We start from the raw sequence: 25282 nt of genomic DNA on the forward strand, positions 1-25282 counted from the left end.
CCGAAGATGGAGAGAAAACAAGATAGGTAGAGAGGAGAGTATAGGTGAGGAGGTAGGGAGGGGATAGGTCAGTCCAGGGAAGATGGACAGGTCAAGGAGGCGGGATGAGGTGGTAGGTAGGAAATGGAGGTGCGACTTGAGCTGGGAGGAAGGGAGGGTGAGAGGAAGAACAGGTTAGGGAAGCGGAGACAGGCTGGGCTGGTTTTGGGATGCAGTGGGGGGAAGGGACAGGCTGGGCTGGTTTTGTGATGCAGTGGGGGGAGGGGACGAGCTGGGCTGGTTTTGTGATGCAGTGGGGGGAGGGGAAGAACTGGGCTGGTTTTGGGATGCAGTGGGGGGAAGGGGAGATTTTGAAGCTTGTGAAGTCCACATTGATACCATTGGGCTGCAGGGTTCCCAAGCGGAATATGAGTTGCTGTTCTTGCAACCTTCGGGTGGCATCATTGTGGCACTGCAGGATGCCCATGATGGACAAGCGGTCCCCAAGCCTCCGCTTGGTTTCCCCAATGTAGAGGAAGCCACACCGGGTGCAATGGATACAATATACCACATTGGCAGATGTGCAGGTGAACATCTGCTTGATATGGAAGGTCATCTTGGGGCCTGGGATAGGGGTGAGGGAGGAGGTGTGGGGGCAAGTGTCGCACTTCCTGCGGTTGCAGGGGAAGGTGCCGGGTGTGGTGGGGTTGGAGTGGAGTGTGGAGCGGACAAGGGAGTTGCGGAGAGAGTGGTCTCTCCGGAAGGCAGACAAGGGTGGGGATGGGTGGGGGTGGTGGGTTCGGATTGTAGATGGCCCAAGTGTTGGAGGATGATGCGTTGTATCTAGAGGTTGGTGGGGTGGTATGTGAGAACGAGGGGGATCTGGCGGGGGCGGGGTGTGAGGGATGTGTTGCGGGAGATGCGGTCAAGGGCGTTCCCGACCACTGCGGGGGGAAAGTTGCGTTCCTTGAAGAACGTGGACGTCTGGGACGTGCGGAAGTGGAATGCCTCATCCTGGGAGCAGATGAGGCGGAGGAATTGGGAATAGGGGATGGAATTTTTGCAGGAGGGTGGGTGGGAGGAGGTGTATTCTAGGTAGCTGTGGGAGTCAGTGGGTTTGAAATGGACATCGGTTTCTAGCTGGTTACCTGAGATGAAGACTGAGAGGTCCAGGAGGGTGAAGGATGTGTTGGAAATGGCCCAGGTGAACTTGAAGTTGGGGTGGAAGGCCTTGGTAAAGTGGATGAACTGTTCGAGCTCCTCTGGGGAGCAAGAGGCGGCGCCGATACAGTCATCAATGTAACGGAGGAAGAGGCCTCACATACCACCCCACCAACCTCCGGTTACAACGCATCATCCTCCGACTCTTCCGCCATCTACAATCCGACCCCACCACCCAAGCTATTTTTCCATCCCCACCCTTGTCTGCACAATGATGCCTCCCGAAGGTTGCAAGAACAGCAACTCATGTTCTGCTTGGGAACCCTGCAGTCCAATGGTATCAATGTGGACTTCACAAACTTCAAAATATCCCATCCTCCACTGCATCCCAAAACCAGCCCAGTTCTTCCCCTCCCCCCACTGCATCCCAAAACCAGCACAGCCTGTCTCTGCTTCGCTAACCAGTTCTTCCTCTCACCCAACCCTTCCTCCCCCTTCAAGCTGCACCTCCATTTCCTACCTACCACCTCATCCCGCCTCCTTGACCTGTTCATCTTCCCTGCCCCTCCCTACCTCCTCACCTATACTCTCCTCTCTACCTATCTTGTTTTCTCTCCATCTTCGGTCCGCCTCCCCCTCTCTCCCTATTTATTCCAGTTCCCTCTCCCCATCCCCCTCTCTGATGAAGGGTCTAGGCCCGAAACGTCAGCTTTTGTGCTCCTGAGATGCTGCTTGGCCTGCTGTGTTCATCCAGCTCCACACTTTGTTATCTTCTATAAGATACAGCCGAGTCTTTGGCAATTCCTTTTTTTCAATTTTCCTTTTTAGTAAGTTAATTTTTGATGAACCCCTGTCGTTTAATAGTGAAGCTGAGTTTGGGACATCTGTGACTTATGAATCGAATTGTATCCACTTACTGCTGTAGCGCAACTTGTCACAGCCCCACTCTGCTGCGTTGCATTGGCAGTTCATTTAGAGTATGATTTGGGGGGAGAAAAGACTTTTGAATGTAAGTGCTGTGAGTTGTGGGATTTGTTGATTACCTATGTAGCAGAAGTGTCCCAAGGAGTAGTTGTTGTAGCATTAGCACACTTAATGTTGCACCTACTGTCTCTGATCTTGCTTGGTGCTGAGTTGATATATGTGGAGTTTCAGATAACATTAATAAACTGGTCACAAATTGAAACTTTGTGGCCTGAATAGCGTAGTCAACAGTTTAGTCGAACTTGCTGGTCTCAGTGACAAACTGTCTTTTAGGTTTTAAAAATGCAGCATTCCTAATGTTTTTGGAATAAACTATTTGAGAATTTTGTAATTTATGATTTTGAAGATGCGGGGATATCTATAAGAGCTATGCCATCCCTTCACTCCCAATGTCACCACCATCCTCTCACGTGGAATTGAGTACTAAGGAAAACTGTTGCTAAATTATAATGCTTAATTTCAGTACTAAGATATGTACAATCTTGAGATCAGTGATTACTTTTTGATCATTGGCAGGGATGTCTTAAGTTCTCAAAGGGTTAAATATTCTAAAGAACTATTCATTGGAAAGCTTTGCAAATTTATTAAGAAGGAAGCTACTCATGATGCACAATTAATTTTATTTTACTTATAAGCCTTAGAATTGTGATTTATTTGTGGTCTTGTTGACATTGTTAAGTATAGTTCAGAGTTACTTATTAAGATAGTCTTCATGGATTTTAAACAACTGAATTTATTTTAACTTGATACAACAAAAAGCTGCATTTCACTCTAGACCAACTGATATGTTACAGTATGTCCAAAGATTTCATTTCCATGTTTAGTGTATTACTTAAAGTGAATTTGCTAACTTATTTTCTTTTTGGTTATATTTTGATGTTTGGAAGTGAGGAAATTAGGCAGTTTGCAAAACAAAATCTGATTTGGAAAGAACTCAATTAACTAACATACAAATGTATTGAGATAATGAAGTAATTTATTAAGATCATCAAATACCATTTGCTGAAGTCAAAAGAGGCATCTGCTCAAAATGTCAATTTTCTACATAGAAACTTTTGCTGGGACAAATGAATGATTTAAGACTATGGAGCTAAAAGATGCTTCCTGCATAATGTTTGATATATTGCTCAATCAGGTCAATGTTGTTATTAATATGTTTGAGGGTTTCTAACTTGCAACTTGTGTATTAATACCTCTTTTTATCATTAATTTGGCATACACTATAATATGTAACTGAAATTACTATTCTGACCAAGCTAGAAGTAGAGAGGCATTAAAACTAGAATTTTTTGGTGCAACTTTTATATATATTCATGAGAAACCCTCTCTACTCAGTGTTTAGGTTGTAGAATTGCATGGAGTAATTGAGGCAATTAGGAACAAGTTGGATAAATACATGAACCAGAACAAATGAAAGATTATCTTTGATATGGCTACAGGAAAGAGAGAAAGAGACAGCTTAGCATGATGTCAAGACAATAATCTTTCCTTCAATGTCAGCAAAAAGAAGGAGCTAGTCATCAACCTCTGTAAGAGGAGTGGACGACATACCCCCTGTCTGTGTCGTGGGTTCTGAAGTGGAGGTGGTCAAGAGCATCAAGTTCCTATGAGTAAATATTACCAGTGATCTACTTTGATCCATCCACGTTGATGCTACAGTTGAAGAAGCACACATGCCTGTACTTAAAACATTAAGGGAATTTTACCTGCCCACAATGACTCTTATCGATTTTTATAGATATACCGTAGATAGCATGCTTTCTGGATGCATCACAGCTTGGTGTGGCAACTGGTCTGCTCAAGACCATAAGAAATTAGAGAGAGTTGTGAACACAGCCCAGTCCATCACAAAAACTGGTCTTCCTTCCACTGACTTCATCAACACTTGTTGCCTCCACAAAGCAGCCAACATAATCAAAGACCCCTCCCACTTGGTTATATTCTCTTCCACTCTCTTCCATCGGAGAAAAAAATACAAAAGTTTGAAAATACGTACCATTAGATTTAAGAACAGCAGCTTCCCTGCTGTTATCAGACTTATGAACAGACCTCTCAATATTAGAGTTGATCTTTCTCTGCATTATCTCTGTAGCTGTAACAGTATGTTCTGCATTCTGTTCTAAGTGCCTGATGTACTAATGTAAGGTATGATTTGTCTGGCTAGCATGCAAAACAATACTTTTTGGTGTATCTTGGTACATGTGACAATAATAATAAATCAAATCTTCAGAACTTGTGGAATGTCAAATTGTTTCATTGTTCTAAAATTCCTGGAATCATAGAATCCCTACAGTGTGGAAACAGGCCCTTTGGCCCAACCAGTCCACATTGAACCTCAAAGCATCCCACCTAGACCCACCCTGCTATAACCCAACTAATCTACACATCCCTGAACACTAGGGGCAATTTTGCATGGCCAATCCACCTAGCATGCACATCTTTGGACTTGGGAGGAAACCGGAGCACCGGGAGGAAACCCGTGCAGACACAGGGAGAATTTGCAAACTCAACACAGACAGTTGCCCGAGGGTGGAATTGAACCCGGGTCCCTGGCGCTGTGAGGCAGCAGAGCTAACCACTGAGCCACCATGCCACCCCGAATCCACCTAATTTATGTTTCTGTATTGACTTGTATTTTAGTTTTTATCAAAGATCCAATTGTAATACTTTATTTCACTATCTGATTTGAATTCTGAAGAAGAGTCATAGTGGAATTGAAACCTTAACTCCATTTTTGTCTCCATAGATGCAACTAGATCTTCTGCATTTCTCCAGCATGTCACATGTTTGTTTCATGTTTCCAGCATCCACAGTGTTTTGCTTTTATTACAGAAGAACCTTGATAACTGAAATGAAATAAGGTTGGAGATGGCTTGTGTGGAGCATAAATGCTGGCACAGGATTGTTGAAACAAATGACCAGTTGTGCTGCAGTATTTTATGGGCAAGATTTATGGTTAGTGCTGAAGCTAGTTCCCTACTGCCCACAAACATCTACCAACCTCTGGACACAGTTTTCTCCATCTCCTGACAGCCGTTTTAAATATAGAACCAATTCAACAGATCTTCAGATGTGCAGTGACAGTGATTTTAGCAAGCGGCACAAGTAGCCAAACATCTGTCTTCTCACAGACAGCAAACCAGGAAATTAACAACACTTCCATTCTTTAATCCAGTTTGTGAAATAAATGAGTATAATTAGATTTTTAATGATGTTAAAACATAAGTAAATCAAAATATAGCTGGAATGTGCTAATAATGAAATAATTTGTCATTCCACAAATATAAAATTAGCTTGACTGAGTTAGAGGTGTTTGGCACTAAGTATGAAGTAAGAATGCAATTTTTCAAAATTGGGTTACTCTTCATTCCACACAGCTTCACTTTTCCACAAGGGTTTTTTTTAAATAGTGAGACAAACAGTATAAAAGTTCATTATTTTTGCATTGCAGATTGCACCCCATGGGGGAAACTGCAATTGGATATCTTTAGAATAGCAAAGAAACTTTGGCAGCAACTTCTGGATTTAAGCATCATTCTGTGTGCATGGACTCCATAGTTTGCTGTTAGTTTCATGGGAACAATGCCTGCAAATTCTGATTAATTTTTCCATAATTACCACCTCAGTAACTGGAATTTCTGTCACACAAATGTCATCATATAAGGCTGTACAATTTTACAAGGCCTTATGGAATTGAATCTGTTTTCCCAATCAAGAAGATTGAGAATACACACGATTGAGATAAAATAAAAAGTCCATAGTTAATGTAAATGTAAGGCAGTGATTGACATGAATGGTGATCCTGAACTAGAGACAGAGGGATTTAAAGGCAAAGAGCTTCAAGCAGAAGTTCAAGCAGAGATTTGAAACATTGACTTTTTCTCCACAGCATAAATGAAATGATACAAGTATTCGGCTTGCAGCACAAGTTTCTAAAATTGTGATTAACTTTTTTAATGTGCTGAGTACATAAGAATGGTATTGAATAATAAAGGGATGATCTAGCATTCTGGAGGGATAATCTGTGTAATTAATCTAATTACAGTTGAGTAGTATAGTCCGAGATGGATTGCAGTTTTGCTTTAATTAGAATTGAGGGGTGAATAAAGCAGAATTTGTGGGTCTTGTGCATTTATTTGTAGCTAGTTGTATCTTTTGAGTTTGGAAAAATCACATGGTTTGTACAGGAAATATACTTAATGTTGTGACCATGCTTTCTACATTCAGTGCTACAATAACTTTAAGTGCCAGACTCCTAATAAATTTTAGTGCTGCTAGTCTGACTCTTCATTTGAGTTGGATGATGCTTAAAATAGGGAATGGAATGAGAAACTAGTTTTGTCCGGCTCACCCAATTCTAAACCACAGTAGGACCATTCCTCTTTCTTAAAGAGGATGCTTAACTGATGGATGAAAGAAGATTGCATCAAAATATATCTTCAGTGTAATATGAAATAAGCTTGAAAATTTTAAACCTGTATCTCACTTTCATTTTTTTTTCCCCCGTGAAGTCTTGAAATATGTCTCTCAAAGTGTGTGATTCTGTTCCTAAGTAGGATAAAAGACGGTGGCATCTCAAACTGGATGGTGATAGAATCATACAGTGTAGAAGAGGCTCTTCAGCCCACTGAGTCATCAAAAATAGACTCTGCTGATACTAGTCCCACTTTCCTACACTAAGCTCATACCTTTTGAAAATTATGACATTTCAAGTGCACATTCAAATACCTTTTTAAAGGTTGTGAGGTTTCAATCTCAACTACCTTCCCAGACATTCAAAACGACCACCACCATCTGGGTGACAAAAAGTTTCCTTAAATTCCAACTTTAAAATTATGTATATCAAATGTAGATGCCACCTTGGGCAGTATTTGCATCATATCAGCAAGTAGACATTTGTGGAATCGTACAGAAATAATACTTGTCTTGAATTGCATTGAGGCTGTGGAAAAACTGTTTCCAGTTTTAAAAATCTCTCATCTGAGCATGTGTTCGGAAAAAAATTGGAAAGCGTTGAGAAAGATTGTAGTATGATGTAGATGAAAAACAGATTTTCCATTTGTAATTTGTGCACTATGTAAGGTACAATTAATACAATAAATGTTACGATTGGCTGTTTAAGAGTTAATGCATCACACATCCTGTTTGCATAGGGTGATAAAAAAGACCCTGTTTCTTCAATAAATGTCCAAATTAAGCTGAAGATAAAAGAACGTTGAGCAGTCATTTGCAAATTTACATAATGTCAAAACTGCAATGCAGAAGTGCTCTGTTTCTATGCCTTAATTTTGCAATGAAATTGTCCAGTTGAGTTTTTCCAGAATTCAACAAATAAACAACAGATGAGGGGACTTAATGTTAACTAAATTGTCTGCGTACTTGGAGACATATTTCTAGACTTTTTCCTATTGCTGGAATAAATGAAGGAGCCTTATGAAGATTTGCCAGTGAATCTTTGATGGTTTGAAATTCTAACGCCGTTTAGCTAACGGGTCTAAAATGCGTTTGTCACTCTGGCATTCCATACTGATTATAGGCAGACTTAGTTTCCAAAAATCTGATTTACTTTCATGTTGTGAGACAAGTAAATCTTTTGTGTGTGTAAGTGTTAGATTTTAAAACCATAAAATAATTTTTCTTTGATTTAATGAGTGACATGGCTTGTCCTAGCTATTCTATTTCCTAATTCTGTTAGGATCCATTTCTTGTAATTCAGAAATGAAAATGTTAAGCTGCTGCAGAAGAGCTTGTTTACTTAGATTTTTTTAAAATTCAGTGATGTTAAAATATGGTATGGAATTGTCTGAAAGATACGTCAAAGTAGCTAGAATGAGAATGAATTAGTTATTGAGAAATTGACTAAACAGTGTATCCTGAAATTGGGAATGCATAGAATCTTTTAAAGGGGGTTTCTTGTTAAAATACTGAAAGTTAAACTCCAGACTTGGTGGGTGTTAAATACCAGATCTTGATCTAAGCTTCTCTTTAAAATGCAGATGTTACCATTCATGATCGAATGCAATAGCTGATAATTTTTGCATCATTTGGTCCTGCCTTGTTTACTGAAGTGAGCCTTCTGGAAATATGCAAATTACTTTTTTACACTAAACTGTTAAGGAGGAGAGAAATAATATGATTTAAATGGAAAGTAAATATGAAGGAAAATGTTTTTGAAAAACTGTACAGTTATAAGCTGTGTCCTGATAATTCGCTTGCAAAATATCCGTACTGTGCTAGAGATTTCTACAGTTTATAGAAATATTGGAAAGGACAAAAAGGAGTTAATGGGACTTAACAGGTTTGACTGAAATTATGTTAGCATTGAAAAACATTTTTGCTTTCTTCCAAACTTATACTTACTGAGATCTGGGATCTTGCATCCTATGGCTTATCAGAAAGTTCTGCCTTACCAAGTTGCAACAGATTAACTAAGATTGGTTTAATTACTAATTTGTTTGTCAATTTTTTAAAAAGTGTATAATGATACCTGATAAATAATTTTGCGAATAATATGAAGTATTTAACTTGCACATTTTATTGTGTTTTGCCAATCTTCTTGTATCCAATTGACCACAGAGGTGGAAGTTGAATTTCTGAAATAAGCCTGAATTGTTGGAAGGGAGTTTGCTGATAAGCTACACAAAACCATTGAAGCAAGTACTCATATGTTGTGTAGATTTTGATTAATGTTTATATATTTAGCTTCTAATTAATTTTGTATGTGTGTATTAATACAATCTTAAATCTAGGTGTCACATCAGTTTGTTGTTTATAGACTGCTCAAGTATATTGAAAATTTGAGCAGTAACAGCATTATTTACTTAAATAAGATTTCTTCTTTGTTTCCTCCAGATGAGCAGTAATGCAGCCAGCCCCATGTCAGTTGCAGGAAACACAGCTTCCAGCAGTGGGAGGGGATCGGCAAAGTCGACTAGCTTTGTTACAGAACTTCAGACCATGATGTATGTAAACAGATAAAATACTAAACTTATTGTTTTAATTTAATTGCATTATTAATAACAAGTAGAAAATATAAACTTAGCCGTATATACATGTTACTATGTTGAATTTGACCATGTTGCAAATTAATGTTTACAGATAAAATTTATATTTAGCCCCTATAATCAGTCCAAAAAAAATGTTTGTTTTGACTACAGAGGGAAAATTGTATGGCAGTGGCCTACTTTGGTATCTAGTTATACTCAGGGAATTATTAATTTGTCATAGCCAACTTCAGTTTTATATACTTTGAGATTATTCTTATTTTTCCTTTTGCATTTGGCTGATAGACTATGCTCTGATGAGGCAGATTTATCCTCCTATATAGACTCTTGGAATTGTTCAGGAAGGAAATGTACTGGTGGGTGTTATTTCCACGTGTAAGGAGGCATGAACTACCCCAATTTTATGGGTTATTTAAAATATCAAACTCATATCTCAATGCTATGGATACATTAGCTATTTAATGGGACAAAAATTAACAAAAGGAACCTTAGATATGTTGATGTAGTTGGAAGTTTATTTAAAAAAAACAAAAAAAGAACACTCTCTCTCTCTCTCTCTCTCTCCTGATATTGCATAATAGTTTATATTGACCTTTAGTGGTATAAAGAAGGGGAAAATTTTGAAAACAAGTTGATAACAATTTAAAAATTAATGGAAAGTGTTGGTATTATAAGATTTTGTTTTGTTTACCCTCCATATTATTGAGTGCTAGCTGGAAATATCTTGTAGACTATGGCTGTTACTGCCCTAAGTTCTCGCTGTTTGCTATAACAATTAACTAGTTCAGGTGCTACAATTTTTTTGAACATTTTGCTGCAGGTTTACACATCTGGATGTGAGAAGCAAACCTGGCTTACCAGTCTTAGCAACTCATTTGCCTTTTGCCTCAATGAATTGCTGCAATTTAAATTCACAATTTTTGCAAACTAAATTGAACTTTTTCTTAAGGAGTGCCAATGTATGCAGAGTAGCTCATTTTTTTAAAACGTGCCTTTGTATTTCTGGTTTTATTTAGTCATGATCTTAAGGACTAAAGAAACGGTACCTTAATTTTGATGCACCAGTGTAACAGTGGAAGCTACTACTCATGTAACTGCCAGTGAATATACATGTGTCATTGATAATGCAGGTGATGTTTTACTGCAGACAAAAACTGATTCAAAGCAAGCATGGAGATATAAACCACCAAAATAAATCCCTTGAAAATAAAAGATCAAAGTTAGTTTTGGCATTTCAAAACTGTATTTGGGCTGACACATTTTTCAGTGCATTTATGTAAATAATGATATCCTGTTCTATTTGGTTACACTTTCTCATTTCTTCTGCCTTCGTGGAGGTCTTTAATTGGCATCACTTGTACACATACATAACAGCAAAGAAAGTGGCTCATGGGAAGTTGAAATGGAGCAGAAGTGCTATACTAGAGTAAAAGCCTTGACTGTAGTAAATATGGAATAAAAATCTTAATGGTTTTATGAAATAAAAGCAAAGTTGCTAGAAAAGCTCAGAGTTTGGCAACATCTGTGAAAGAAAAAAAACAAAGGTAACGTTTCAGGTCCAGTGACTCGTCCTCAGAACTGGTGGGGGCTGGAAAAACGTCAGTTTACATGTAGAACAAAGGGGAGGGGGGATTGGGTAGGGAGTAAACTATAGGATAGAGCCTAAAGAGAGAGAAGAGCAGTTTGACAGACAAAGAGTTAATCATGATCAGGCTGGAAGGGTGAATAATTGTTAATGGAGACTTAGTGACTAATAACAGGCAGTGTGTAATGGTGATAACAAGGGATGGGCGGGGGGGTTAGGGGGCTGGGACGTGGAAGAGTTCAGTCCCTAAAATTATTGAAATCAGTATTGAGTCCAGAGGGCTGCAGGGTTCCCAAGTGGAAAATGAGGCATTGTTCTTCTAGCTTGCATTCAGCATTGCTGGAATACTGTTGCAAGCCAGAATCAGATGTGCTGGTCAGGAAACAGGCTGGTGCATTAAAATGGCAGGCAGCAGGTAATTAGGATCTTTTTTTGTGAGCAGAACATAGATGTTCTGTGAAGCGGTCACTGAAGCACCTTCTCACCAAGCTGCAGATGTTCTTTAACAATAGAATTAAAGTTTTTACACAAAATTAAGAATTATAGCGCGCTATATAAAATAGTTTAAAATGTCTTTACGTAATCAGTAGAACAAACTTTCAGCCTGTTTCAACACCAGCCATTTACAAATACTTTCCTCCAGATAAATATCACTCATATCTCAACTCTTTAATTTCTTACTTAACCGATTCTTTCTTGTTCCCTTCCATTTGACTGCCGAGACAATTTAACAGTACTTTTTCGAGTCTGTTGGCATGATCTCCTCTCGGTTTTGATGCCATTTCAGTTCTAACAACTCGAAATTTTTTTGTGCACGTTTGCCTGGCTTGGAAGCTTGATAAACTTCTAAATATATTGGCTAGGATGATTGGTTCCCTTGAGCTGAAACTTGATTCTTCTGTTAAGAGAGAACGCTTCTCCCTTCTGAACTGAATTGAGTCCTCTGATTTGAAGACAGCAGCTAAATTAATGGTGTCTGGTTTGTTGTATGTTTATCAGTATAAACTTTCCATCGATATCACAGATTTTCTGCCAGGTATTTGACTGAAGTCTTAGAAATGATATATACGCAGTTCCCAGGTTATGAATGGATTTCATTCTTGAATTTGTGTGTATGTCAGAACGCAATGTATAAAATAGCAGTTTTTAAGGACATGAAGCATTCATGTGTTAGATCTTTCAAATTATACCCCTGTAGGGGATTGCATTCATAAGTACAAGCATTCATAAGTCAGATGTTCATGAATTGGGGACCTCCTATATAAAGATTGTTGTTTTGACTTTTGTAAAATGAGCCTTCAGAGGAATGTCTAAAATCCATGCTCTGTATTTTAAAATCAAGTTCCTAGACAATGTTATATAACACCTTTTATCATCCATGCAGTTTAAAAAACTTGCAAGTGGTTTTATTTTAATGTTTATTTATTAGAGATTTAAAATTATATTATTGGCTGCTTTGATGACTTGATTGCATTGCTGTTTCATTGCACTGTAAATGCTCTGCAAAGAAAACTAATCTGCTGCAATACTTCTGCACTAGCTTCTGAAGTTCTGAAAGATCTGGTGACCTCTGGTAAGAAAGATTTGCATTGTATTTAGTAAGCCATTGACTGCAAAATCTGGGCCACCATTTCTTCCAATTTATTGTGAATTGAGATGGTGTCTGGAAGACACTTAGAGGCCCATCAATATTAAACAGGTACATTGTTGGAAAATCGTAGTGAGTTCAAAATACTGACAGCAGGACTGTATCAATATTCACATTTGACCTAATTTTAAGTCTTACATTAATCAAACTTCCCTTAACACAGTGTTAACAAAATAAACTAATTTATTTTGTTTTTCTCATCAGCTTCCTAGCCTACATCTTGACTTCAGACTGGTCATATATTACTTGACTGAGCTGGTTTACATCAAACTCTTGTGTACTTTCTCTCATGTTCTCTTCCCTCTAGCTGTTCCCCTTCCGTTCTCCCTGCATTGTTTTCTCTCACATCCCTTAGATTTCTAGCATATTCTGTTGTTTTGTCTGTCTTTTTCTTTTACTTTTTGTGTGTTTCTTTCTCTCTTTCTCTCTGTGCCTGCATCTTCCTCTAGCTCTTTGCTGGTGCCCCTCCCCCCTTCCGCTCACACGCGGACTGTCTTTTTTTCTCCCCTCACGTCTCTTTGCCCTGCACCTTCTGCCTTGGTCTGTCCCTGCCTGTCTCCAGCCCATCTTTACCATATGTTGAGACTACCACTGTCCCACAAAAGCCTCCAATCATGGAATAGCTAATTTTCAGTGTCAGGGAGGTTGTTTGGAAGTAATTGACACATCACATCGTTAAAAGTACACTTAGAATTGAAATGATCGTTTAGTTTGTATCTGTCATGCGTCTGCTGAAGCTTCATGTTGTTTCACGTGTTTTGAAGCAGTCATGGAGTTTCTATTTTTTTGTAGACTTCTCATCTTGGATTGCAGTTTCTGATGTTTATACCTCTCTGTACCAGTTGCACATAAAGTAGTGACCTACCATTCACTTCCCTGTTATTTTGGCAGCAACTTAAAGGCTTCAAATGAACACATATGGGAGAGCGCTTTCCCAAATGCAGTGCAATATTTTGATACTAACGTAGAAATGAAAGGTGTGCTGAAAAATTTAACCTATCTTTCAAAATAAATTAACCTTTTTTAAAAATACATTTCAAGCATTGGGTTAACCACAACAAAAGATAATCACAAAGTTGTGGTAACGTATGCTACAAATGATATTGGCTGTTCAGTGGAAGATGGCCAGTGCTCTGTTTTAAAGAAACGCATAGGAATTTCTCTAGTTACACTTTTAATTAGTTTTCACATTGTAGTTGTAGATGGCTGTTGATGTGATGAAATGACTAAGCCCCAACAAATCTTATACAAGTATTTATGTGGAGAGAATTTTCTACAAAAATGTAAAATGTTCTTTCTCTATTTTACTCCAGTGGACCCTGACAGATACATTGAAATTTAAATAATTTGAAGCATGCTTTGAATTTTTTGAATCATTGTTACAAAGAAGTGCGAACTCAAATTGTTTAAAATGTATTATTGCTTTATATGTTGATATTATTCAGCTCTTTGACCAGCAGTCACCTTGGATTGTGCAACTGAGCTGAGATTAAAATGCTTCTTACAAAATACACTATTCAAAAAGTCATTACAGAAATTGTCAACTTATTCTAAAATGACTTTTTGAATAGTGTATTTTGTAATAGAATACTTATTACAGAAATTGTCAACTTATTCTAAAATAAGTATTCTATTTCTTAGTCTACTAATTTTAATTCATGTTTTCAATTATACTGAAGTTAATTCTCAAAGTAATGCCAAGTTAGTTGTTTAACAGGAAGATTTTCATTGGCTTTACTTGAGCATTACTGTTACTGGACTTGTGAAATTCTCTAGAATTTTCTTCCTAAGCCCAGCTATTTGACAAAATATAAAAACAACATCAGAGGATTGAATCTTGGGGCATATCGGAACTGATTTCATAGCAATGGGAATAGAATCCATTGAAGGAGACGTATCGGCTTTGTATGGACAAGGAGCAATGTATCTAGCACAGAACAGAGGGCTGAAAAAGATACCAAAAAGTGTGAAATGATTTTTAAAAAATGGAGGGTCAAAGAGGCATAATAGCCATTGATATCAACATACATGATAGATATACAGTTCTCTGTTGCTTTGAAATAGAAACATTGAATGATTTTAAATAGAACAGGGAAACATTGGAGTTCTTACACCTATTCTGGCATATGACACCATTTTGTTTAAAAGCAAAAAATCAATTTAGTATTATGTTAAGGATTTGCAATGAACTTATTATTGGAAGATGATCTTGATTAGGGGAACAAAATGTAGTGCATGACTTGCATAGTATTTTTACTTCCATTTTAAAATGTTAAGACAATACAATTGTGAGAAAGAAATGTTTTAAGCATGAACAAAAAAGGCCAAGTTAACCACAGCGTATACAGGTGTGTTCAAGAATATGGGAATGTTTTTGAAGAATTCTAAAACCATGTCAGATTGTGACACCTCCAATTGGAACTTTGCAAGATTACTGGATTAAAAAGAAAATGAATGTTCCAGTAAAATATAATGGAACTCGCTTTGACTCAACTTTTAATTTGTTATTAAATATAAAGAAAAGGCTACAGAAACTCAGATGTGGAAAGAGATAACATTTAGCATTTCTTTGAAACTCCAGATAATTTTTTTCATAACTTGAAGTGATGCAATAATTCCTAACAGTTAAAAAGTTGTAAAATATTGCTGTACCCCAGTAGCTGTAATATTCCACAACTGCTCATTTGTGCAAAGTGGGATAAATTCATATATTCAATATAACCAGATGGAGGTTTGATATCAACACCTTAAGGTTTTAACTGCACAGGTTTAAGCTTTTCACGAATATCTATTAACAGCAACATTATTTACAGTGATGCTGTTGAACAATGACCGAGTTTTGTGCTGTTTTGAATTTTGTAGCTCTGCTGCAAGTACATTTTTTCTTTTGTATAAAAGCATGTATTCAGGCATTTGAAGGCGTGCGTGCCATATAAACAGTATTAAATATGACACCCACTCAACTTCTGACTCATAGCACCATGGCCAGTTAGTCATGGTATGAATGGTGATCTTATTTATCCCAATAATGTGACAGTTTAATAATAAAATGATATCCAGTATGTATAATTTTTGCTTTAAGTTTCAGCACAGCAAGTATTGTGCAGTATAAAAAGATTCATATGTTTGTGCCTAGTTTTCTTGAAGAGTCTTATTACTGAAAATCATCATGCTCTATTCTGTTGTTTGAGCTGCAGTCTGTCTCTGGACCTATTAAGTCTGATGGGCCAAGAAAATTCCTGCTGATTAGTATGTTTTTGAAACCCTGTCATCCCATTAGGTATAATGGGCAGTTAGCAAATCTGCACTTCAGTACAGTCTGCATCTTTTTAGACTGACAGATTTCTAGCTCTACCATTAGCACCCAGTTCAATGAAGAGTGCAGGAGTTCTTGCAGGAGCAGCTCCAGATACAGTTAAAACCGAGATACCAACCTCATGCTAAATAGCATGAACAGCAAATGAAAGAGCTAAGTAATGCCACAGCCAGCTGATCAGATCTAAGCTCTCCAGTTATGCTACATTCAGTCATGAATGCTCATGGGCAATTTAAAAGCTCTGTGGAGGAGGAAGATTGTCAAATAACCCCATTCTCGATGATGGGGGGAGCTCAGGACATCAGCACAAATGATGATGCTCAAACATTTGCAACCATCCTTTGCCAGAAGTGTTAAGTGGATGATCCACCTCAGCCTTCTGCACAGGTCCCCGGCATCATAGATGCCATTCCTCAGCCAATTGGATTCACTCCACATATTATCAAGAAATGACTGGAGGCTTTGACACTGCAAAGGCTGTTTGCGTTGACAGTTCTCCAACAATAGTGCTGAAGATGTGTGCTTCAGAACTTGCAATACAGCTTCAAATCTGGCATCCGCCTCGTAATGTGAAACATTACTTAGGCATGTCCTATATACACACACAGCTGGATGAACCCAACCCAGCTAATTACCACCCTGTTGGTCCACTCTGATACATCTGTAAAGTGAGGGAAGCTGTCATCAATAGTACTATCAAGCTAATGCCTACGCAGCCATTACCTTCTCACTGGCATGCAGTTTGAGTACTACCATGGCCAGTCAACTTCAAACAACATTACAGCCTTGGTTCAAGCATAGACAAAAGAGCTGAATTCCAGAGTTGAGCTCAGTGAGTGCCTTTAACATTAAGTTGCATATAATTGTATGGCATCAAGGGTTCTGGCAAAATTATGTCAACGAGAATCAGGACTGAGAATTCTGTGCTGTTTTGAAGTCGTACTAAGTGCTAGGTTATTGTTGGAGTTCAGTCATGTTGATTCTGGGCAGCTGTGCAGGAGTTCTTCAAGGTAGTGTCTTTGGTCCAACCATCTATAGCTGCTTAATCGATGACTTTCCTTCCATCATGATGTCAGACATTCTGATAATTGCACAATGTTCAACAGCATTACTGTCATTGAATCACTGAACCAGGTCTGGGCTATGAAGCGGCAAGTAAGATTCCTATCTCTAGTGCCGGGCATTGATTTCTTCCAAGTGTGAATCTAAATATTTCCCCTTGACCTCCAAAATCTTGAAAGTTGCAATTGATCTGAACTGGACTGGCCATATTAAATACTGTCTTTACAAGAACAGGTCAGAAACTAGGAATTTTACAGCAAGTAACTCACTGCCTGATTCCCCAAAGCTTGTCTATCATCCACAAAGCATGTGTCAGGATTGAGGTAGAATAATCGTCACTTAACTTGGGTGAGTGCGGCTCCAACAACATTCTCAGAGCTTGAAACCTCTGGGATGTAGCAACTGACTTGATCGTCACCACATTCACAAATGTTCACTTCTTCCACCAGCAATGCTCAGCGTGTACCATCTACAAGATACAGTTCAGAAATTCACCTGGACTCCTTAGACTACCTTACAAACCCAAGACCACCTTCCATCTAGGAGAACAAGTGCAGCTGATACCCGGGAACTCTATCACCTGCAAGTTCCCCAGCAATACTCTTGCTGTCCTGACTTGGAAATGTATCACTGTCCTATCACAGTCACTGGGTCAGAATGCTGGAACTTGCTCCCTTATGGCATTGTGGTGTACCTGCACCAAATGGCAGTAGTTCAAGAAAGCTGTTTGCCACCTTCTCATATAAATTAGGGGTGCACGACAAATGCTGACGTATCCAGTAGTGCTGACATCCTATGAATGCATAAAGTATAATAAACATAACTTTAGTTTATTCTCTAACTGATCATAGTTTTTCTTTAAGGTATTACATGAGTACAAGCTTACTCAATGCTGGAGCAATAGAACAGGCCTAGCTTTGTTATAATACAGCTCAAAATACTGGAAGGTTATTGGACTGATGCATGTAACTCTTCAGAATAATAGACATGTGTATTTTGAGCACTTTTTGTTTTATGTCCGGTTTTCAGTAACTCAATTTAAGTTTGTCATTGCTGTAAAGTAAGAAAGTATTTGCACTTTCAGTGTCAGAGCATTTCTTGACAGCTGCCTCGTGCTATATTTCAAAATGCCAACTGATCATCGAGACTGTGTGCTCTAACAGTGTCTTATATTCATACCAGTGCCATATTTGGCTGGTCACCAAGAAGAATGGTAATTGCTACATGGGATCAACCAATCAATTTCTCATCATCACGCAAGATTTTTGTTCTTTATTGTTTTTTGCTAACATCAATGCTGGCATTTGCTGCACATCTCTATTTGCCCTTAAAACGAGTGGCTTGTTGTGTCATTTCAGAGGGCAGTCAGCCACATGGATCGTACGTTGGCAAATTTTTGTTCCCTAAAGGGAATTAGAGCGTACAGGCTGGGTTTTTAATGACAGTTGACAATGGCTTCCCGGTTAATATTAGACTAGCTTTATTCATTCCAGATTTATTATTTGAATTCAAGTTTCATCATCTGCAAGGGTGGGATTTGAAACCATGTCCCCAGACCTCTGGATCACTTGTCCAGTGACAATGCCACTTTGTCACCCCTTTTCAGATGTATTCATATAGAATTAACTGAATATATACTGGCACATAAGAGTGCTTGGTGTCTCATTATTGTGATCTCAATTTTGTGTTTTGGAATACATTTTCAGTAGCTTCCAAACATAACCCCCATGTACCAGTATTCTAGTGTAAGTGAATTCAAGTACACCCAGAAAGTCATTTATTACTACATGGTTTTGCAGTTTCATATTTTAACATGTCACTTTTTAAGTTATTTGTATCCATCCACATGGTGTCAACACATGAGTAAGCAGTGGAGTGCCATTATCAACACACAAGTTAATAACCAAGCTGTCAGTCTGAAATGTAAAGTTCATTACTTGCAGTCTAAGATGAAAATAAAAGTTGATGGTGTAAGGGTAACATACTACATGGAGAGAAGATATTCAGAAAATAGGAAGTATGGATAATTAGATCTTTGTCTGATTGACAGGATGCAACAAGCACAAGCTAGTAGATAATCAAGAAAGCTAAAGGAATGTAATCCTTTATTACATTACAGATTGGACGAGTAAAGATGTTATGTTTCTGTTATACAAGTAATTGGTGAGACCACATCTTGAATTCTGTGTGTAGTTTTGGTCTCTTTATTTAAGGAAGGACGTAAAGGCATTGGAGGTGGTTTAGAGAATGTTTACTAGATTGATATCTGGAATGAGTAGGCTGTCTTGGATAGCCTGGAGTTTAGGAATGTAAGGGGTAACTTGATTGAAATGTACAAGATCCTGATTGTCTCGTTGAAATGGGTGTGGAAAGGATGTTTCCTCCTTTTGAGTCCAGAACTAAATAACAATGTTTTGAAATTAGGGTCGCCCTTTTAGGACACTGGAATGTTTTCTCTTAAGTTATTTGACTTTTGCATTCTGGAGACAAGGCCATTGAATATTTTTAATTGAAGTTGATGGATTCCTTTTAGGTAGGCAAATCAAAGGTTGATGATGGGTAGATAGGAATGTGAAAGTTGAAACAAAAATAGATCAGTGTGATCTTACTGAATGGCTAAACAGGCTTGGATCATCTGCTCCTGTTTCATATGTTCATAATGTGGATGGCAAATGAGCGGAATGAAAATTCATTTGCTTCTAGTGTGTTGCATAAAAAGAGAAATGCTCAGTGTGATATCAGTCGTCATTTTTAAAGGCAATTTTCTGCAGAAAGAATTTGAGGTGGTGTTGGTCTTAATTCTTTCCCTCTTACTGTTGTTTTCGTATGGTCATTCCTTAATAGAGTCACAGGTCTAGAGCATGAAAAGAGACCTTTCAGCGCATGGTGTTTGTGCTGGTCATCAAACATTTAATCTATTTCCAAACCGTTTTCGTGTGCTTGGCCTGTAGCTTTGTACAGTGTGACATTCTGAATGCTCATTTAATTAGTTTGTAAATGTTTTGAGGGTTCTGCTGTTACAAACTTTTCAGGCAGTGTGCTCCAGTTACCTACACCCTCTGGGTGGAAAAATATTCTCCAGGCCCTTCTAAATCTCCTGCTACATGCCTTAAAACCACTCCCTGGTTAATGAATCCCCATAGCAGGGATAAGTTTCCCCTATCTATCTTATACCTGTCAAAAATACATTTGTTTGTGGATCCTGGATCCTCACCACCTCCCCATTGAGTTTTTTTGCTCAGAATTGTGGTTGTTTTCCTGTATAAAACAACCCCAAACAGAAATTTTGGGAGAAACAAAACAGGTCTAGCAGCATCTGTGAAGAGCGAAGCTCATATTTCAAGCCCTGTGACTCTTCAGATCTTCAGCCTATCTAATTTATGTATAGCTGAATTGCTGCAGCCCAGGCAATATCCTGGTGAATCTCTTTTGCAGCCTCTGTACACATCCGTCTTGCATTGTGGTGACCAGAACTGCAAATGCTACTCTAGCTGTGTTCTAGGTGTTCTCGACCCTTGCAGGGGGGATGTTGCAGTCCTTGAACAACAAGGATGCCTGGGATGTGCAGGAGTGGAATGCCTCCTCCTGGGAGCAGATGCGGCAGAGTTGAAGGAATTGGGAATACGGGATGGAATTTTTGCGGGAAGGTGGGCAGGAAGAGGTGTACTCCAGGTAGCTTTGGGATTGGTGGGCTTGAAATGGATATCGGTTGCTAGGTGATTGCCTGAGATGGAGACAGAGAGGTCCAGGAAGGGGAGGGATGTCTTGGAGATGGTCCAGGTGAACTTGAGATTGGAGTGGAAGGTGTTGGTGAAGTGGATGAACTGTTTGAGCTCCTCTTGGGAGCATGAGGCGGTGCCGATACAGTCATCGATGTAACGGAGGAAGAGGTAGGGTTTAGGGCCAGTGTAGGTACGGAAGAGTGACTGTTTCACACAACATACAAAGAGGCAGGCCTGGCTTGGGCCCATGTGGCTACCCATGGCCACCCCCTTTGTCTATAGGATGTGGGAGGAATCGAAAGAGAATTTGTTGAGGGTAAGGACGAGTTCAGCTAGGTGGATGAGGGTGTCAGTGGAGGGGAACTGGTCAGGCCCGTGGGACAGGAAGAAGCGGAGGGCCTTTAGGCTATCTGCAAGGAGAATGCAGGTGTATAGGGACTGGATGTTCGTGGTGAAAATGAGGTGTTGGGGACCAGGGAATTGGAAGATGTGGAGGAGGTGGAGGGCGTGGGTGGTGTCACGGACGTAGGCACGGAGTTCCTGGACCAAGGGGGAGAAAATAGAGTCCAGATAGGTGGAGATGAGTTCGGCATGGTAGGAGCAGGCGGAGACAATGGGTCGACCAGGGCAGGGGCGTTTATGGATTTTGGGAATGAGGTAAAAGCGGGCGATGCGGGGTTGGGGAACAATGAGGTTGGGGGCTGTGGGTGGGAGGTCACCTGAGGTGATGAGGTTGTGGATGGTTTGGGAGATGATGGCTTGGTGCTCGGGGGTGAGGGTACATGGAAACATCCCACTTCCATACCCACACTGGCCCTCAACCCCATATCATCCTCCATTACATCGATGACTGTATCGGCGCCACCTCATGCTCCCAAGAGGAGCTTGAACAGTTCACCCACTTCACCAACACCTTTCACCCCAACCTCAAGCTCACCTGGACCATCTCCAACACATCCCTCCCCTTCCTGGACCCCTCTGTCTCCATCTCCTCAGGCAATCACCTAGCAACCGATATCCATTTCAAGCCCATTGACTCCCACAGCTACCTGGAGTATTCCTCCTCCCACCCACCTTCCTGCAAAAATTCCATCCCCGATTCCCAATTCCTTCACCTCCGCCCAATCTGCTCCCAAGATGAGGCATTGCGCACATCCCAGATGTCCTCGTTCTTCAAGGACCACAACTTCCCCCGCCCACAGTGGTTGAGAACGCCCTCGACCGTGTCTCCCACATTTCCCACAACTCATCCCTCACATACCGTCCCCGCAATAACCGCTAAAAGAGAATCCCCCTCAACCTCACATACGACCCCACCAACCTCCGTACACAACGCATCATCCTCCGACACGTCCACCATTCACAATCCGAACCCACCACCAAAGACATTTTTCCATCCCCACCTTTGTGTGCCTTGCGGAAAGACCACCGTCTCTGGGACTCCCTTGAGCGCTCCACACTCTCATCCAACACCACCACACCCGGCACTTACCCCTGCAACCGCGGGAAGTGCTACACTTGCCCCCACACCACCTGCCTCACCCACATCCCAGGCCCCAAGATGACTTTCCACATCAAGCAGATGTTCACCTGCACATCTGCCAATGTGGTATATTGCATCCGCTGTACCTGTTGTGGCTACATCTACATTGAGGAAACCAAGCGGAGGCTTGGGGGGCCGCTTTGTGGAACACCTCTGTTCGGTTCGCAACAAACAACTGCACTTCCCAATCGTGAACCATATCAACTCCCCCTCACATTCCTTTGACGACATGTCCATCCTGGGCCTCCTGCAGTGCCACAATGATTCCACCCAAAGGTTGCAGGAACAGCAATTCATATTCCGCTTGGGAACTCTGCAGCCCAATGGTATCAATGTGGATTTCACAAGCTTCAAAATCTCCCCTCCCCCCACCACATCCCAAAACGAGCCCAGCTCGTCCCCACCTCCCTAAGCTGTTCTTCCTCTCACCTATCCCGTCCTCCCACCTCAAGCTGCACCTCCATTCCCTACCTCCTAACCACATCCCGCTCCCTTGATCTGTCCATCCTCCCTGGAGTGACCTATCCTCTCCCTACCTCCCCACCTATACGCACCTCTGCAGGCTCCATGTCTGCCCCTTTTAACTTGTCTGTCTCCTCTCCACCTATCTTCTCCTCATACACCTTCGATTACCTCCCCCTCTCTCCCTATTTATTTCAGAACCCTCTACCCATCCCCCTTTTCTGATGAAGGGTCTAGGCCTGAAACGTCAGCTTTTGTGCTCCTAAGATGCTGCTTGGCCTGCTGTGTTCATCCAGCTCCACACTTTATTATTTACCACTGTTCTGCCCATCTGTAGTCGAGGCTTGTGTCATTGGTTGGCTTTTCAACTATTTTTAAAAACTGCTAAATAGGCCCTGAAAGTTTTCCAAAGATTTTTGTTGGAACAAATCTCATTTTGAAATAAATCACACTTAAGTTGGTCGGCTTGTTGGTTAGCCAGTCTACAATTTGCAGACTGGGAAGTGTTTCTAAAAACCACTCAATGTTTTTGTTTACAAAAGATTGCTCAGGATGAGAATGCACTGCGCTCATTAGGTTGTGAACAATTGAAAGGACAGTTAGTGTTTTGAGGTGTTTTTCCTAAAACCGATGTATAATAAGAACCATGGTAACTGTAGCTGAAAATTGTTTTGTTTTGATTAAGAATATTCTGCCCTGATTTTACTTTTCATTCAGTGATAACTAAGTGTTCTATTCAAATAAAGTAACCCTGGCTTAAATCTGATCATTGGAATCTCCAAAGTGTATTTGGCTTCAGTTTCATTCGTAGTTTGAACTAGGAATGTTGGTGAAGATTTAGTGGAGGAAGGGAAAATCGGAGAATTTTGAGTGGGAGATGAAGGACGTTAATGGTCACATGATATCTGAATACATGAGATGTCTTTGGAGGGACATCTGAAGAAGTCCGAACAATTGTAAAACATCACGTGTTGAGGCAGCAGCGAATGCTTGCCTTGTATTGGGAATTGATTTCTTCTGAAGCAATGTAAAGAAGAAACATAGTGAACGTAGTGCTTATTAATCACATACATTTCATTTGTCTGTGGATAGCTTAAAAGGTATTTTATTAAAAATGCATTTATGGAATATGTCACTGGCTCGTCCAGCATTTATTGCCCATCCAGAATTTCTCTTGAGAACGTGGTAAGCTGCTGCCTTGAATATAATGATGAAGTGTCCTGTTAGGTAATTTCAAGGACAATTAAAAGTTACTCTCCAGCTATGAATCTAGAGTACTGTAGATCACAGTGGGTAGCTAATGGCAGATTTATCTTACCACAGGACATTACTGAACCAGATAGGTTTTAGCAGTGTGAAATATATTTCCATTTACTAAAATTTGGCAGCCTAAATTGGGAAACGGGCATCTGTATAATTGTGATAATTGCATTGTAGCTATGAAGAGGAGCAAGGAATAATTTAAAGTGGAACCTCAAAATTGAAAGAGGGCTAATTTCAGTGGTATGAGGATAATCTAGGTAGGATAAAATGTAACTGAGGATTAGCAGGGCCAATTAGTGATCTTGCTGAGAAGTAATGATACATTCTAACAAAGGGTGCAAGATAAGAGAACCAAAATGTAGGCTGTTTGATTAATGAGGAGGAAGAATAAATGATGAAGAGGAAAATAAAGGGAGTGTGGTGCATGTCAGGTGACTTCAGATGAGAACTTGGTAAAATGAAATGAGTTGTAGGAGTGGGAGCGGAAAGAAATGAGAGTAGTTTGGCATTCAACATAAAGGGGTAACCCAAAAGCTATGTTTCAGCTAATTAAAGATGTGGACCGTAAGAGAGGATGAGCTTGCTTGTTGGGGCAAAGGTGGTGATGCATGCTCAGAGGCAACGCACAAGACTAAAATACTAGAATACTTAATAAATACCAACAAAGTATCCTTAAAGGAGATTATGCCGGCAAAATATTGCTCATATAGGTAAAGAATGGGGTGAAAATTGAAATGTATGATGTATTGGAAAGGCTAGCTGTGCTTAGAGTGGATTAGCTGCCTGATCTAGGTGGCTTGCATACCAAGATGATACAATGAATTGGGAGTGGAGATGGCAGGAGGACTTGCTGTACCCTTAGATATGGGGAAGACAGTGGTTGATTGGAGAGTGGCCAAATAATTCAAGAAAGTGTGTAAAGACATCCCTAATATTTATAAAAGGTAATCTTTAGAGCTGGTAGTAGTGTAAAAAATTCAACAGGTACCTGAAGAGGTATGAATTACTATGAACAGCCAATATGAAATTGTGAAGGACAGATCATACTTGATTAATCTAATTGGAGTTTTTATGACCTGTGAAAATGTTGTTGAAGGAAATGAAGATGTTATTAAGGTATTAGTGACATTGAGGTTTTAAAGACAACTTTTGACAAAACAACACTTAAAAGCCTGCTTCTTAAAATTGAGGCTCATGGAATAAGAGTGGCAATGTCAGCTTGGATGACAAAAATCACTAAACAGGAGAAACCAGTTGTGGTACATGGTTGTTTGTCAGCCTGGAGGGCAGTAGACAGTGGTGCTCCATTAAGATCAGTTCAAGGACCATTACTTTTTGTTCTATATGTAAATGTTTGAATATTTGAATTCCAAAATAACATTTTCAACATTTGATGATTCCAGACTTGGAGCTATGACAAACAGAAAGTATAATATTAGTCAAATGTAGCAGAGCTCATTAAGGCTAGCAGAATGGTCAAATAACTAGCAGAATTTAATACAGACAAGTGTGTGATATACTTTGTTGAGGAAAAGAGAGAGGCAATATGGATT

The 25282-nt window shown here is 39.8% G+C and overlaps 1 protein-coding gene across 16 annotated transcripts in view; it reads left to right on the forward strand.

Annotated features, from left to right (window-relative positions):
* Positions 1–25282, forward strand: part of supt3h (SPT3 homolog, SAGA and STAGA complex component) — a 637811-nt gene that overhangs the window by 46548 nt on the left and 565981 nt on the right. For 15 of the 16 annotated variants that reach the window (XM_059645430.1, XM_059645434.1, XM_048530947.2 and 12 more), the window contains one exon: positions 8977–9086. In XM_059645430.1, coding sequence (XP_059501413.1) covers positions 8977–9086 — 110 coding nt within the window. Of the gene's footprint in view, positions 1–8975; positions 9087–12253; positions 12287–25282 lie in introns of those variants that run through there. The other variant, XM_048530960.1, reaches the window with a different exon arrangement.

Source organism: Stegostoma tigrinum, chromosome 4 (genome assembly GCF_030684315.1).
Source record: "Stegostoma tigrinum isolate sSteTig4 chromosome 4, sSteTig4.hap1, whole genome shotgun sequence".
Taxonomy (NCBI): domain Eukaryota; kingdom Metazoa; phylum Chordata; class Chondrichthyes; order Orectolobiformes; family Stegostomatidae; genus Stegostoma; species Stegostoma tigrinum.